Here is a 15,000-nt window from a genome sequence, read left to right as displayed (position 1 = left end):
TATTTTACATAAACCTTTTTAGCTTTTTTGCCTTTTCTAATGTGCATATTTGTCTTTTGATTTGCTTTATCCAGATGGTATTAGATTATTTTCTTTGCACTGACTCCATATCATCTCTCTATGTAGTAAATAACTTGAGGCAAGAAAAAAATATGTAACAATTTATTATTTTTTTGTAATTTTCTGTTTTCTGTAATACAACCTCTGCTGCTGGTCACAGCAGCCTGGAATACAATGTTGAGCATGCATATGGCATCCACCCTGGAGTCGGCATTCTTCCAGTTACAGCATACGCACATTACATTCCACCCTTGGGTACTGATGGGAATAATGCAAAAGCTTCCTTCTAAACAACAAACGAGTCTAATCACACACCAAGAGGTTTGTGCACTCTACTCGAGTCTTTTCTATCACCCTGGCCTTCACTCATTACAGCACGTTCACATCATGGACATTTTTCCCGTAATGGCATGTTTACATCACCCAGCCCTCAACCCAGATTTTTCCATGACGGCATATTCTTGTCACCTGGATTATAGGGGTTAATATAAATATGCCTGACAGTGATTATAACTCTTCTTTTATCTTTTACTTGTGTTATTATCTTTAACATCTGTTAGTGTTGTTTTTTTCTCTCCCTGTATCTGTTTTTACAGGATTAGTTGATTAGTCAGTTGATCAGATTTTTGTTAATGGTTTGTCGTATGTGGTGAATAATTATCTTTTATCATTGTTTTCCTAAAGTATATACTTTTTTCCAAGTTTGAATTGAAAAAAATAAGAATCTGATTAAAACTATTGTGTTAGGATGTTTCTTAACATCTCCCTGTGTATGATAACGGGTCGCTGTAGCACATGTATCTATTTTATTAAAATATATACCAAGATATTGTTTTGATTTTCTAATAACCTTTCCTAACTTTCTAGATTAAAAAAAAACATGCACTAACAATATCTAAATATGCTAAACATTTTTTTGAGATTGTACCTTGAGTTCCAAATTGAATATTAATGTATAAATAGAAATGATACTAATTCTGATCAAGATAAATTTTAGGGGCTGTTTCCTTATCAAAGGTGAGATGTGCATACACTCAGCTAACAGTTAGTATGGGTATTACAGTATTTTTTATTCTGCAGAGAAAGGTTAATTCTTCATCAAAAACACAACAGATGCTAAATACATCTCTTGCACTGTCAAGCACTCATTCTTACTCCTACTTTTATTCTATACACATTTGTCAGAATAAACTCGGCTCAAATTTTATTATGTACTGTATGGATCTCATAATATACACTAATATGAACCTAAATCTGAAAAGTGGTTGTGCAAAGTGTGATGAATGTAAGTATTATTTGGTTTGAATATGTAATGTTACCAAAATGTTTTTTAAGAGAGTAGTAGTAGTATGTTACTTCGCACTTATTGCCATGCAGACAACTAAAGGAGGTACAGATGCCAGGAAAATCCTTTAGTATTTGCTTTCTCTGCTCAGTTGAAATAGTCGTATTCATTGCTGAAGAAAAATCTGGTCATGCTCAGTGTGTAACAAATTATAAAAAATTAAAGTACCAGAAAATGTTTTGTGTTACAGAAGATGAAAATATGAATGTGCAGAAATTCTGCTAAATTATTTTGCTTCATACAGTGCATGTTGTATGACAATCACCTTGGACTATAGCAAATACCTTAGTTGCTGGGCCATCTAATTAATATAATGTTGTGAAGGAGTACAAAGGCCATATAGCACTATGGTAAAGTATTGTGTCTGAAAGGGTAAAGAGGAGTTAAAGATTAGGCTAAAATGTGTTAGATGTCAAAGATTAGAGAGCATTATAGGATAGTATGGTAGTGAAAAGGGAAAAGAAGGGAGTAGGTGAACTAGAGCAGATATTAGTTGAAAGGAGGGGGGTTAAGGGGAGCTTAGGGAGATTGAGTGAATTACAGTGTATCTGTGACTCTGGAAGGTATAGGAACAATGTTCAAGGAAAACAGATGTGACTGTTGGAAAAGTAGAAGAATCTGGGGAGAGGGGGGGGGGTGGAAGATGTCACAGATTATATTGTGTTACAGGAAAGTATGGTAATGAAAAGGGAAAAATGACAAGTAAATGAAGTAGAGCAGGGATTAGTAACATGGGAAAGGTTAAGGGGGTAGAGCGATTGAGTGAATTGCATTGTATCTGTGACTGGGGAAGGAATAGGGACATTGTTCAAGGAAAACAGGGGTGGCTGTTGGAGAAGTAGGGGAAGAATCCAGAGGATGAGAAAGGGTGCCTGGTGATGAAGTATCAGGAAGAATGTCTGGAAGGGAGGGGTCTGGAGAAGGACATTGCTGTGATAGAGGAGATTTGTATGAGTATTCAAGTGGGAGTGGTAGAGAGGGTGGGATATGTTCGGAGGGTGTAGGAGGAAGGGGGGTAGAGCAAACTTGAGGAGGAGGATGGATATCCACAAATACTTTAAATGTAGAAGGAGTAGGAACAGAGGGATTGGGAAGTGGATGAGGGAATGGAATGTTCCCTTGGATCTTCTTTAGGAGGTTTTGGATGTCTAAGGGTTTGTGGAGGGGAGTTGGGTGAAGAGGACTGAGGCACAAAGGTTCTCTCATGAGGAGGAGAAGAGTAACTAGGTATCTGAGGAGCAGAAGAGGAGGAAGGTGTAGGAGAGGGTGGAGTGGAACGTTTAGGTTGCCTGGTGCTACAAATAAAGTGAGGAGGGGAGGTAGGTATCGGGGAAGTGGTAGAGATTGGAGTATCTGGATTTACACTGGAAAACAAATTTGACTGGAGGATAGGGTGATTAGACCTAGGATGGTTTAGGGTATAGGGAAGAGATACTGGGACAGATGCAGAAACATCTTATGAAGATGGTGGGGGAGCAGAGCGAAGGACTGTTTTGGAATAAGTTGAGAGAAAAACCTTGTGATGCTTCTTATTTGGCCTCATGTAGAGTGAGGCCTAGTAAGAATCTGAGGACTGCAACCTCACATTTAAGCTTATAGGCAGCTCCTAAAAAATACATTATGGGAGTCTCCACAATTGCCACATGTACATGACTGATCAGGCCAATTTGAATGGTCATGACCAGGTTGAGCACACACGGCAGCAGGCTGTGGAGCGACAATGTTTGGCTGGGAGGCCAAAACACCATTTCTGACATTGACGAGAAAGGGATCAGTATGGTAGGACAATCCACCAATGTAAACTTCATGGGGTAGGGCATGTCTGTGGGTGCTAATCCTGGCAATATTGACATGGAACTTAGGCCAGCCCCTGGGAGGAATAGTGTAACACTGTACTGCCATTACATCATAGTCAGCAAGGCAGTTAAGTAGGTAATTTAATTTTCACTGTCTGACCAGTCCTTGTAGATAAGGACCAGCATTTGGGGGGATAGAAACAGTTCCAGTACAAGTATTAAGAGAGGGGTAAGGTTTGGCAGGAAAAGGTTTGCCAATCAGGTCAGTTAGGGTAGCACGAGCTTGGGATTCACATGGAACTAGGACAAGGCTTAAACAATTGGAGGGACTGCAAAAGGTAACCTTGCCTACTTGTTTCTGGAAGCACTGCTGAAAGAGAAGGGCATTCTTAGAATAGGGGGCTGTGGATGGGAATCACAAAGAATCAATCCCACTTGGCTGGACCAAAGAGAGTACTCAAAAGGTTTGCAGAAGTAGAGGTAGTAGAAGGACGGGGACAAGAGGAAGATGGAGTGGTGTGGAGTGGAGTAGTTCTGTGAGGGGGGGGACAATAAGGATGAAGTGTGGTAATAAGGAAAGAGGGGGTAGACATTAGAGAGGACTGTGCAGTAGGAGATGGAGAGGAGAATGTTGGGAGAGAATGAGTGCTTTCTGGAGGTTGAGTAAGCGTTGAGGAGGGGTTATTAGTATCAGTAGTCGGAACCAAGTTCAAAGGAGGGGCAGGGGTCGGAAAAACATGAAAATCAAATTTAGATAGGCTATTTAATGAAGGGGTAAGCCTTAATGCCCCTATTAAAGGTAAAGAATCTTCATTATTGGCCATGGTGAGCCTGAATAAAATGGGGAAGAGAAACTGTCAACCCCTCAGGGTCCCCATAATGGGTAAGGTCTAGACAATTAAGCAAGGAAATACCATGCCTATGCCTCCCAAAAGGTGTTTATGACTGACTCAAACTCAGCCTTTCATCCTTTTAGCATGGCTCTCACACCTTAGTAATGGGATTGAAGAAGGGGGTGAAGAAGATATGGAAGAGGAAAGAATAGAAAAAAAGACCAAAACAAAATTAATTGAGGCAAGGGCTTAGGCCCAAGGTAGGGGTGATCCCATGACAACAAAGAGCAAGGTATTGGGAGGGATGAAGGAGTATAAATTAATGACATTTCTTAAAATCAAATTATATCACAGTTTATTTGACTAACAATCACATATTCATATAAGTATGCATATTTGCTTCTTTTGATAGTTATGATACTTCAAAATCTTTAGATTAGTACCATCAGTAATAAAATATTAAGATATTCTAAGGATATTTGATTTATATAAAACTGAAAAAAATATTTAATCACCAGAATCAGATTTTAAACTATACAGTCCCAGTAAAGGTGCTCTTCAATACATATATAATTGATTTAAAAGGTTATGAGCTTGCCATTGTAAATCAATTGCATACAACCACTGGAAAAAATCTTACATGTTAGTGTGTACTTTCATATACTTAAAAAATTCTTTCTTGCCTTCTTTATCCAATAACACTCTTAATCTTACAATGAAAAATGCCTTAGTGAAGGCCTTAAAGTTTTTACAGGAAAATAGACATGTCAGTGGAATATTCCTTGGCCAAAAATTTAAGTACCGATTCATGGCATATAATAGCGCTCTTCCAAAAGTTTGCATTTATCGATGCAGTCGTACACCCACTTCGATGTAACTAGATGCTGTCCCTGGTACTCGCTTGGCCGTATTCTGGAGTTACTTTCCTCCCTGTAAAGAAATTGATTATCTGCGGTACCATTTTTTATTTCTGATATCCTTAGTGTATATTTGTCTAATGAAATTAGAAAAAAAGGGAGAACACTTAACTTCTGTATTGAATTATAAATACTGCATCAACTGCATTACTAAATTCATTTGACCAATATTCCAATTTAAAGAATTGATATATTATTCCAATAACAGTCCACTTTTGCAGAACTTACTTGTCTGACACAACAATATGTGTCACCCCAGACGAACTCTTCTTAACAAAACCACCATGAAGCCTAAGGGCAAGGGAGGCTAGTTCTTGCCCTTCCCCATCCATCTAAGAATAGAAAAGAAAAAAACATAAACAACACTATGTAAAGATGCTTGATGACTCATCATTCATTGCCATAACCTTTAATATTAGTGTTAAATAGTTTTGTAAAATGCTAGATTGTATTAAGGGGGCCATCCCAAATTGAGTTACCTAGCATATAATATAGGTACATGGATGAGGAAACTACCAAACGAGTATTAAAGCCCAGCTGTGGCTAGTTTTCGGTCGGTGATCACAAGACCCGCTAAACACCTGGGGAGGTAAACCACTAATGATCACCCAGGTACACCTATGTGGACTTTTGCTTGTTGCAATCGTGCATACGACATTTGATTATAACATTGCGCGTTGATATGAGTTCATGAATGTTCAAAAACACTTTTCTACCAATATCAGAAAAAATTTATATCAGTGATTCATGACAAAATATTTTGTGAAATATATCTAAAAAAGAAAAAAATAATTTTTGTGTCTTTTTACTCACAAAATATGCCTCCATCAAGACTTCCTAGTAATATGTTGTAGCTTATGAAGTGATCTGTACGTATACCAAGTACGAAGCATTAATGTTTGAAAATAGCAATATAAGTAAGAACTGAAATATTTCTGTTAGACGTCACTCAGCAGTCGATACATCATAGCATTACCGCTGTAAAGGGCAATTCAATACGAAGGTTACCTAAAAGTCAGATTTTTTAACTTTAGCTGTATAAGCGAGATACTGATTATTTCATATTGAAAATTATAGTACACAGTAATATCCGCTCTGAAATAAAAACCTCGTTTCTGTGTGGAGTCTTCGTCTAGAGTTGAAAAAACTATCGCATCAGTTTCGTTCGTTTCCATTAAAAAATATTACGTTTAGACGTTACCGTAGGTCTTAAGTACCATAAATTTGCAAAACAGTTTGTAGGGATAACAAATATATTTTCTTTAGATATAAAAGTTGATGTAGGCCTACTAAATAAGGATGATTAATTTTTTAAAACTATGATCCCAACTCTCGTAATTTTTGTGCGATTCAAATGTAGTTAGTTGCTTTCACTAAAGCCTCGGAGTCCTGAAGCCATGTAAATGGACGATTTTCTAATATTGACTTTAATCAAAAAATATAAATTTTTTAAAGCTGAAGAAAAAAAACAGAACAAAAATAGAATTATACATCAACCAGTCCCATCCACAAAAAAAAAAAAAAAAATGGAAATTAAAAAATTAAGCTTGGGTAGATCTAACACAATAAGGGTATTAGTCAGAAAAAAAAAATGGAGTTGGGATGTACCAAAGAAGAAGAAAAAAAAGATAATTTTTTCGACTTTTTGAGGGGCATTCCCCTCCCAACGGAGAAAGGGGAGTGGCCCCAACCTCACTCCCTATGGGGGAGTGAGGTTAGAATCATATATGAGATGAAGCGCAATTCTGTACTCTATATCATGCATAAAGAATCAATGAGTTATCTCCAACCAATTTTTTTTTATGAAGAAATGAGTAGGGAAAGGTGGTCATTTCCTGGGACGACCCCCTTAAGTATCATGAGTACCATGTATATGTCAAACTAAAACTCACAAATACTGCTGTGACTGGACGGAACAATGCACGGGTTTCATCCATCTCGCACAATGCCTCATCAAATTCACGCATTTCCTCCACTGTGAGGGGAATACAGTCCTGTAACCAAAAAACAGTCACTGTATAAAAATCTGCACATCCATAATCAACAATATAACATTATGCCATTTAATTGTTAATTCTATACTTCCAGTTGCACTTCCCATATTTCTAACACAAACGCTTGAATATGTAAATATGCCTAAAATGTGTATATATTACCAGTCTGTTGGGTTGAAGTTTATTAGAACTTCAGAAAAATATAATAGTTTGTTTAAAATTTAGGGATGGTATATGTACAGTAACCAATAAATTAATAAGAATACGCTAAGCATAAGCAAATGAGAGAAGGAACCACAGGGGGTTTCATTGAAAAGTTCTTATGATCCATGCCTGTAAATGCAAATAAACATTCAAAACCTTGCCACACAAACCTCTTTCTTCATGTTCTCCATAACTCTTTTCAGTGTCTTCTCATCTGTGGGTTCATAATAGCTGTCACCAAATTTATCATACAACTCCTCCATGCGTTTCTTTTCTTTTTCCATGACGTGTATGGCATCTAAGGGACCCCATGGTACCAGGCAACACTTGGCTTTACAGGAAATGACCCATGATGGCCGAATAACATTATAAGTAGAAGTCGCTATGTAATTGTTGACACGAACAGACCTTGTGTCTGTGATGATACAATATGTGTTCCCTCCTGAAATGAGAGAAAAAATTATTTTAACAAATTTGAGATTCTTACTTTTGGTTCCTTATCATTCAAAAGCAGCAGCCTGAATATTTTTATTTCCCCACCCCCCCTCAAAAAAAAAAAACATAAATCAAACCACCATTTCACCTATGACTGTTGAAAAATCCTTTATAAACCTAGTTCCATATTTTTAGCTGGTACAACTACATTCAGTGTGAAAATAAGTTATGTTTTTAAATATCACTACCTGGGTGCTGAGTCAAGGAACCACCATGCTCTACCACAATCTTCTCCAGCTGTTGCTTGGTGTAGTCTTCATCACCACTCATTATGCACATCTCCAGCCCACTGAACAATTCATCTTTCTGGAATGTTGAGTAAAGCCGGTAACATGACTGGAATTCTTTCCAAGTGGCACTCACACCCATGCCATAAATGTGCCTGCTCTAAGTTGTGCATCCTATACAGCTGTTTGCTTATTTGGCCATTACTGCAGTGGTTTAGGAGCTACAGCAGGTTAAAAATAACTTTTTAGACTCATTCAACTACACAATCATATATGTTGCAGCCAAACTGTTTCACATGCTTAAGCTATTGTATTTCAAAATCTTCCCTTGAGCAGTTGAATGCATGGTGCATAGCGTGTGGTTTATTTTGGTACATGAATCTCCCATCAGCACTGGATTAATTTTCTCTTACTTTCAAGATAAAACTGTTCACAGAAGACAGAGGACTCACTTTGACAACCCGCGATAAGTCAGCTGGACGGAAGTGCATAGGAAGGGATATCTGTTCCACTTTTGGCAATGCTTTACGCTTGAGTGGGGGTTCATCACTTATATCCAGAAGGTGCTTTGTGGCCAGCTTACCAGATGCTTCCTGGTGACAAAAAGAGTTTGAGAGAAAAAGGAAATACAAAAAAATCATTCTTCACTTTCTTTGTGCTGTTTATGACTTTCACAGTGACCTTTTGTCAGAGTATAAAGAGATGAATAAGCATATGAAGAGGAGTGAAGGCAAGAGTAGATACAGAAATACACAAAATCATATAGCTCAGGCTAAGTGTAAAAATCCTAAAGGTTTTGATATTTTATAAATTTTTTAGCAAACTCCATAAAAATATTAGAGCTTGATGTCAAATGACATTACTAAAAATATATCTTAATCCCTTCCCACTAGGTGACATGTACAAACATGCCATGGCTGTTGTGGACCAAGTAGTGGGTGGCATTGCATCTCAACCCTTCCCCGTCATCAGCTTATTGGATTGAGCTAGTTTTTCTCCAATGGTAGCAGCATCATTTATATGGTGAAACTTTTATGCAATAGCACCTATATTGATGGTAAACCACTTTTTAAATTTTTTAAATATCAAAATATAAGCTTTTAGGTGTCTATTGTTGCCTGCAAACTATCAAACACGGAAACTGTTGATGCACACTAACAACCCCGTGTTTATGGCCCACTAGCCAAATTTTTAACCCAGGGTTAATGGGTTAAAAAGAAAAAATCTGATTTACTAACCCTACTCATTTTTCCCATGTTATAAGAACCTGAACATATCACTTGGCCTTAAAAAGAGAAAAGAGAAACAAGACAAACCAGAAATAGAAGACACAAACACTGACATAAGGATAGCTCAGTAAAAAGGAAGAGAAAATGAAGACAGATGAATAAAATAAAGATTAGCTTTATCACTGAACAGAACACTTCTCAAGGTTTACCTTAACAAGTGAATCCAATTCTTTTGTTGTAAGTGTATCGTACCAAGGCTTGTCATAACGGACCTTCTCCACACGAGGGAACCTCAGAGTCACTCCAGTTTTGTACATTTCACTTTTTACTACCTCTGCAGCTCTTACCTGTATAGCAAGAAAATACAATTTTAAGGATACCCTATTATACAGGGTGTATGGCCAATTAAAAAGATGCAGAACTTGAGAAAACTCTACACAAAAGTTAACTATCACACACAAAAGATATTTACACTTGTACTCATATTCACTGTCGCATTAGCATCTAGGCTCATTATTTGTGTATTATATACTTTCGTTCTTATATTATCATCTCTCCTCACTAACATATAATCAACCTTTCACTATCTTAGTACCTGCACAATGCATGACTTTGCAGGATTAATCCACAGATCTGGCTTTTCCCTGGTCACAAAGACCCCAGGGGGAGCTTGCCCTTTCCTGGCATGGGGAGACAACTTAGCCACGAGGTCACCAAGTTCAGCAAAGGTGTAGCCTGACCCGACACGGCAGAATGAGTGGAATTCTGTAGGTTTTCCTCCTGTAGAAAGGATAGAGTGTGGAAGTGAGTTGCTTCAGTCTGGTATATAGGATTTGAACATTATAACGAAGCAATATCAAATGCATTGAACTAAATGAAGTGAATGGCTTCAGTTGGACACACTTCCAGAGACACAGGAATGAGATTTAGTAAGAGATCAGCAATCATTTAAGAATTACACAAATGAAGTGACTGATTTTCATTACAAATACTACCAGCATTAATTATATTATACTTTGACATTCAGTGACTCAAAGAATAATACAAAAAATTGCTCTGAGACCATAATCGCTAGTCATTCATGATTTATTGTTGATTAGTCATTATCACTTCAGACATAGTCCAAGCTTAGTTCCGTTCCTTTACTGCAGTCTCACTTCTATCATTATTTTCATTTTGTTAAAGAAAAATAAAACCAGTAAATTCATGTTTATACTTGCTTCACTGAGGAAACCCACATTCATTCTTACCATGAGAAAGTGAATATTCTACATTGTTTATAGCCATCTAAAATTAAGTCTCTGGTTGATGTATCTTTTTTTCTACAAAAGTTTAACAGAATCCAACTCTGCTTATTGTTAATGAACTAAAAAATTTCCTTAGGAACAAAATTATTGTAATCTCCATACTCTGTTACTTAATGGAATGAACAAAGTAGAAGTTTTCTTACAGTCACTGCAAACAACCTCAAGTGACATTTCATTATTATAATCATCTTTACTAACACTAGATTCACCAAAAGCTAATTATGTTCTGTCCTTCCATTTACAAATAAGAGAAAAATCCATGAAACACATAACAGATCACTTGCCAACTTCATTACTGGGGACAGCAACACCCAGCAGAAAATGAGAGAGCACCCCTTTGCGCCTTCCCGATCCATAATACGCTCCAATGATCAGTAGATCAAGTTCTGAGACCAAGGAGTCCACATACTGGTAAAAAAAAAAAATCATGGTAATGATAATAGGAATGATAATATTAATAATGATACCTGTGAAAGTGATCATAATTTCAATAATAATGATAATGATGTCCATAATGATTATGAGGATAATAATGATGATGATAATGATTAAAAATAATACTAAGATTGATTCAGATCCAAACTAATTAACATTAATCTGACTTATACCTCTGGCTTGACTTTGATCCAACCTCCTTTCCGAGAAGCAGGGCTGTAAATGGAATCTGGGTTCTTCAGCACAACTCCTTCTTCTCGATTGTCAATGGCTTCATTCAAGACTCTGATGACATCTTCCCTAAGAGGAATGGAGAGATGTTGTATCAGGGGGCTGCCTATGGTTTAAGCACTGGGTCCTATAAAAATAAAAGACATGAATTTGGCAGTTTGTGAGATCATAAGAAGAGGAAATACCATTGATAATAAAATATCCGGGCAAATGTCTATAATGTAAACTTACGTGTAGCTGGCAAAGAAAGGATTTAAGTCTGGACTGAAAAGATTAATTCTTTTATGCTGAAGACTCACAGTGTTTGTTTAATATAAAAATAGTAAAAGTAAAATTTGCTCACACCTGCCAGCAGGAGGAACTTTGATTTATAGTCACTTTATTTTCATCAATTCAATTATTCTTAATCTTGTTGCTCTTTCCTCTTACTTTATCTGTTGGCTTCCATGGCCAACAGATAATTAAAAACTTCATTCCTCAAGCAACCTTAACCCATCGCAGACGGGTAAAATTTTTGGCAAGTGGACGTATGCACAGGCTTGTTGGCACGCACCGGTAGTTTCCCCTCTTTGCGCCCGGCTCGATCGGTTGTTTGCGAGCGACATTTAGCACCTAAAAGCTTTTATTTTGCTAAAATTTATAAAAATATTAAAATTTTGAAGGTTTACCTTCATATATGTGCCATTGCCTAAAATCTTTACCATATAAATGAAGCCGCTACTATCGGAGAAAAACAACTTCCGTCCGACAAGCCAGTAGCGTGGGAATGGGCATGACATGATGCCCCCCGGTGTTCAGTCCACAACAGCCACAGCATGTACGTACATGCCACCCGGCAGCAACGGGTTAACAAGAGTAACAACAGCTTCACCATGAAATGAACATCTTACATACTTTGTCGTGACCTCCACCTTTGCAGAGAACTGGATTCTTCCCTCTAATGGTATGAGCACAGTCTTCAGCTTTTCAAGCCTCTCCGACAGAGGCAAATTAGTCAACACCTGTAATCATCAAAAGGTTCAAAGTAGAAAATAACCAACTGATTCTCTGATTGTCACATTTTCAGAATTCCATGACACTGTATTACACTGTAACTTACACATTGCAAACTTATTGATCCTGATTTGTAATTTTCCCAACGTCTGGTATTATCTTAGTTATATAGGTGACACCAAAATTACAACAATGCAATCTTCAAATATTTAAGCCCTTCATTCTTAAATACAAATAACACTACCTGGCCATTCAGGTAAATGATGTCAAAGAGGACAAGGCAAACCTGCAAGTCCCCATCTTCTTTTAGATTTTTGACATCCAAATGTTCTCCTGTAATAGCAAAAAAATAATAAGTAATATCAGTTTATATACTGTGAACTATGATCACAGATTAAGAAGTTATATGTAACATTTGTAAACCCTCATACCTCTGCTGTACCTTGGTATGATGAAAAGTTGTTCAGTAACATGTGTCAGAAACACTAACTTTATGATGTAGAAGAATATTTTATTTTGAATTTATAATAAAATGTTTTAAAATCTTTTAACCCTTCAACAGCTTGAGCATATAGTCCATTTACGCTATTGAGTGGCACATTTGCAGTTGGCAATTCCTAATGTTGCTGTTCACCACAAGGCAACTTCCTACATAACTAATAGTTACAGTTAACCCCTCAGATCCAGATGTTTCACTACATGCACATGGCACAAAATACAGATATTAGGTTTACTTGAGCAGCCGCTTTGATGGGTGTGTGGTTTGTAGGCAAGAGGCTGAAAACACTCATGTGCAGTGACAAAACTTCATCACTTTGCAAAGTTAATTTCTCGTTTTCTGCATGAGCATATTTAGCTTTTTTGCCATTTTTCCAATGTCTATATTTGTCATTTGGTTTGCTTCATCCAGATGGTAATAAACTGTTTTCCTTGCACAGACTCCATATCCTTTCTATTAGCAGTCCATAATTTTGTACAATAATAATAACATGTAACAGTTTGTGTCAGCTTTTAATTTTTTCATAATCTTCAATTTTCTGTAATACAACTTACATTGCCAGTCACAGTGGGTATGAATAAGATCCTGTGCATGGATTCAAAGTCCTCCATGGAGCTGGTGCTTTTCCAGTCATGTTTAATGGGTGGTACATTCCGTACTCGTTCATCGATGCAAATAATGCAAAAGTCCCTTTCTAAATGCCCACTGATTCTAATCACAGGCCTCATTTGGCCTGTAGGATGTTCTAAACATTCATCAATGTGACAAATTACTTGTGGCTCTCTGATTTCCTAAATATTGAGCAGGGTGCCATAAAAATCATTTCATTCCAACAATTCCAGTTAAAGTGTCCTGGCCTAGACATCTATAGCAATAATAGTCTGCAAAAAGTTAAATTTTTAAAAAGTTATAGTCTGCTTTTATTAGAAAATAATGATTTCAAACTGCCAGCTAGAGAGAAATGTCTGTGTCCTACAAGTTTTATATTCTTTTCATCTGTGTTTCTTGACTATAAAAATAAGAAATAACAAATCAAAATCTGGTTTTCTATCAATTCTGTCTTCACCCTATTATATCAGGTACATTAGTCACCAGAAATAACTATTTGACTATTCACTTTCATGAGTACTTATACAGTGCTGTAACCAATCAGAAATAATATACAGGCAATTTAAAAGTTTTGAATATGGTGCAGTCCAATTAAGCTAGAAGACAGTAGTTTTCTTGTGGGTGGCAAAGTACCAACCTACCTACCGCTGTGCCATATCTCCAGGACTTGGGCAACCATGGACTTCCATCACCTTCTGTCTCTTGTGGCTCTGACGAACTGTCCACCTGTCACATTCCCTCGTGGCAGTTTCACCAATCCATCCAAATACTTCACACTTTGTCTTCCTCTCCCCCTGGTACCCTCCACCATTCCCATTACCATCAGATTCTCTAGCTCCTCTCTCCTCATTGCATGACCAAAAAATCCCTGATATTCCTCATTACAACTTCTCCATAAAACGAAAACAAATCCGGAGATAATACACAACCCTGCCTAACACCTCTTGTGATGCTCTGCCACTCTGATTCTTCTCCATTTACTTTTACACATGCCTTTTGTGTCCAGCGCAGATTCTTTATCATACTGAGTTCTCTTCTGTTCACCCAATGCTTTTCAATATTTCTATTAAGTCTTCATATCTGACTCTGTCAAAGACTTTTTCATTGTCAATAAAGCAGGTATACAGGTGTCTTTGTTTCTCTATCACCCTCTTAGACATTGTTCTCCACATAAAATTGCGTTACTAGTACCTTTCCCCTCCACAAATCCACATTCTTCATCCGAGACTTTACTTCTTATTCTGCCATGTAATTGTTTGAGTATAACTTTCAGTATGATATTTGTTATTTGACTCATGATACTGATAGTTTTGTGCTTTTCGCAGTACAGTGTTCCGCTTACTTTTGCTATTGCTATAAATACAGATTTACACATTTGTTCGGTTATTTGTCCTAAATTATAAACTTTGTTCGCTATCTCTGTGATACTCTTTACAGCCATATTACCAATTGCTTGAACATTTTGATCGTAACACTGTCACTTCCTGCCACCTTTCCTCTCTTCATGTCATTCATTGCCCACCTTACTTTACTCTCAAGAATTTCTGGGCCTTCATTTCCTTCGGATGTGTCACATATCTCTGGTCTCTCATCCAAAAATAGCTCATTTACATATTCACTCCATCTTTGTCCCACCTCCTTTGCATCCATCACGACTGTCCGATCTTTATTTTTCACTGCACCGATTTTATTCCACTTACGTTTCTGAGTTACTTCTTTTATCTTGCCATATTTTGAATGTTAATTCGTTCTGCATAGTTCCTCCACCTCTTCACACTGCTCATTTAGTCATTTTTCCTTTCTTCTGGTACATTCCCAATGTATCT

At 37.1% G+C, this 15,000-nt stretch overlaps 2 protein-coding genes across 6 annotated transcripts in view; one reads left to right on the top strand and one right to left on the bottom strand.

Annotated features, from left to right (window-relative positions):
• LOC113827966 (uncharacterized) overlaps window positions 1-887 on the top strand; it is a 19,176-nt gene extending 18,289 nt beyond the window's left edge. For all 4 annotated transcript variants that reach the window (XM_070133020.1, XM_070133007.1, XM_070132997.1 and 1 more), the window contains exon 10: window positions 1-887. This exon is cut by the window's left edge and continues 1,298 nt beyond it. The gene's annotated coding sequence lies outside the window, so the exon portion shown is untranslated.
• A 3,485-nt stretch (window positions 888-4,372) lies between these two features.
• Window positions 4,373-15,000, bottom strand: part of DNAlig4 (DNA ligase 4) — a 25,449-nt gene continuing 14,821 nt past the window's right edge. For both annotated transcript variants that reach the window (XM_070132979.1, XM_070132986.1), the window contains exons 8-19: window positions 12,311-12,399; window positions 11,968-12,074; window positions 11,016-11,142; window positions 10,692-10,815; window positions 9,696-9,880; window positions 9,310-9,447; window positions 8,324-8,464; window positions 7,833-7,950; window positions 7,320-7,591; window positions 6,844-6,945; window positions 5,180-5,283; window positions 4,373-4,964 (exon numbers count right to left, since the gene is read on the bottom strand). In XM_070132979.1, the coding sequence (XP_069989080.1) occupies window positions 4,841-4,964; window positions 5,180-5,283; window positions 6,844-6,945; window positions 7,320-7,591; window positions 7,833-7,950; window positions 8,324-8,464; window positions 9,310-9,447; window positions 9,696-9,880; window positions 10,692-10,815; window positions 11,016-11,142; window positions 11,968-12,074; window positions 12,311-12,399 (1,631 nt within the window). In that variant the 3' untranslated portion in view covers window positions 4,373-4,840. The remainder of the gene's footprint in view (window positions 4,965-5,179; window positions 5,284-6,843; window positions 6,946-7,319; window positions 7,592-7,832; window positions 7,951-8,323; window positions 8,465-9,309; window positions 9,448-9,695; window positions 9,881-10,691; window positions 10,816-11,015; window positions 11,143-11,967; window positions 12,075-12,310; window positions 12,400-15,000) is intronic.

Source organism: Penaeus vannamei, chromosome 2 (assembly GCF_042767895.1).
Source record: "Penaeus vannamei isolate JL-2024 chromosome 2, ASM4276789v1, whole genome shotgun sequence".
Classification (NCBI taxonomy): domain Eukaryota; kingdom Metazoa; phylum Arthropoda; class Malacostraca; order Decapoda; family Penaeidae; genus Penaeus; species Penaeus vannamei.
Note: the sequence above shows the minus strand (reverse complement) of the source record. Positions and strands in the feature narration are given on the sequence as shown.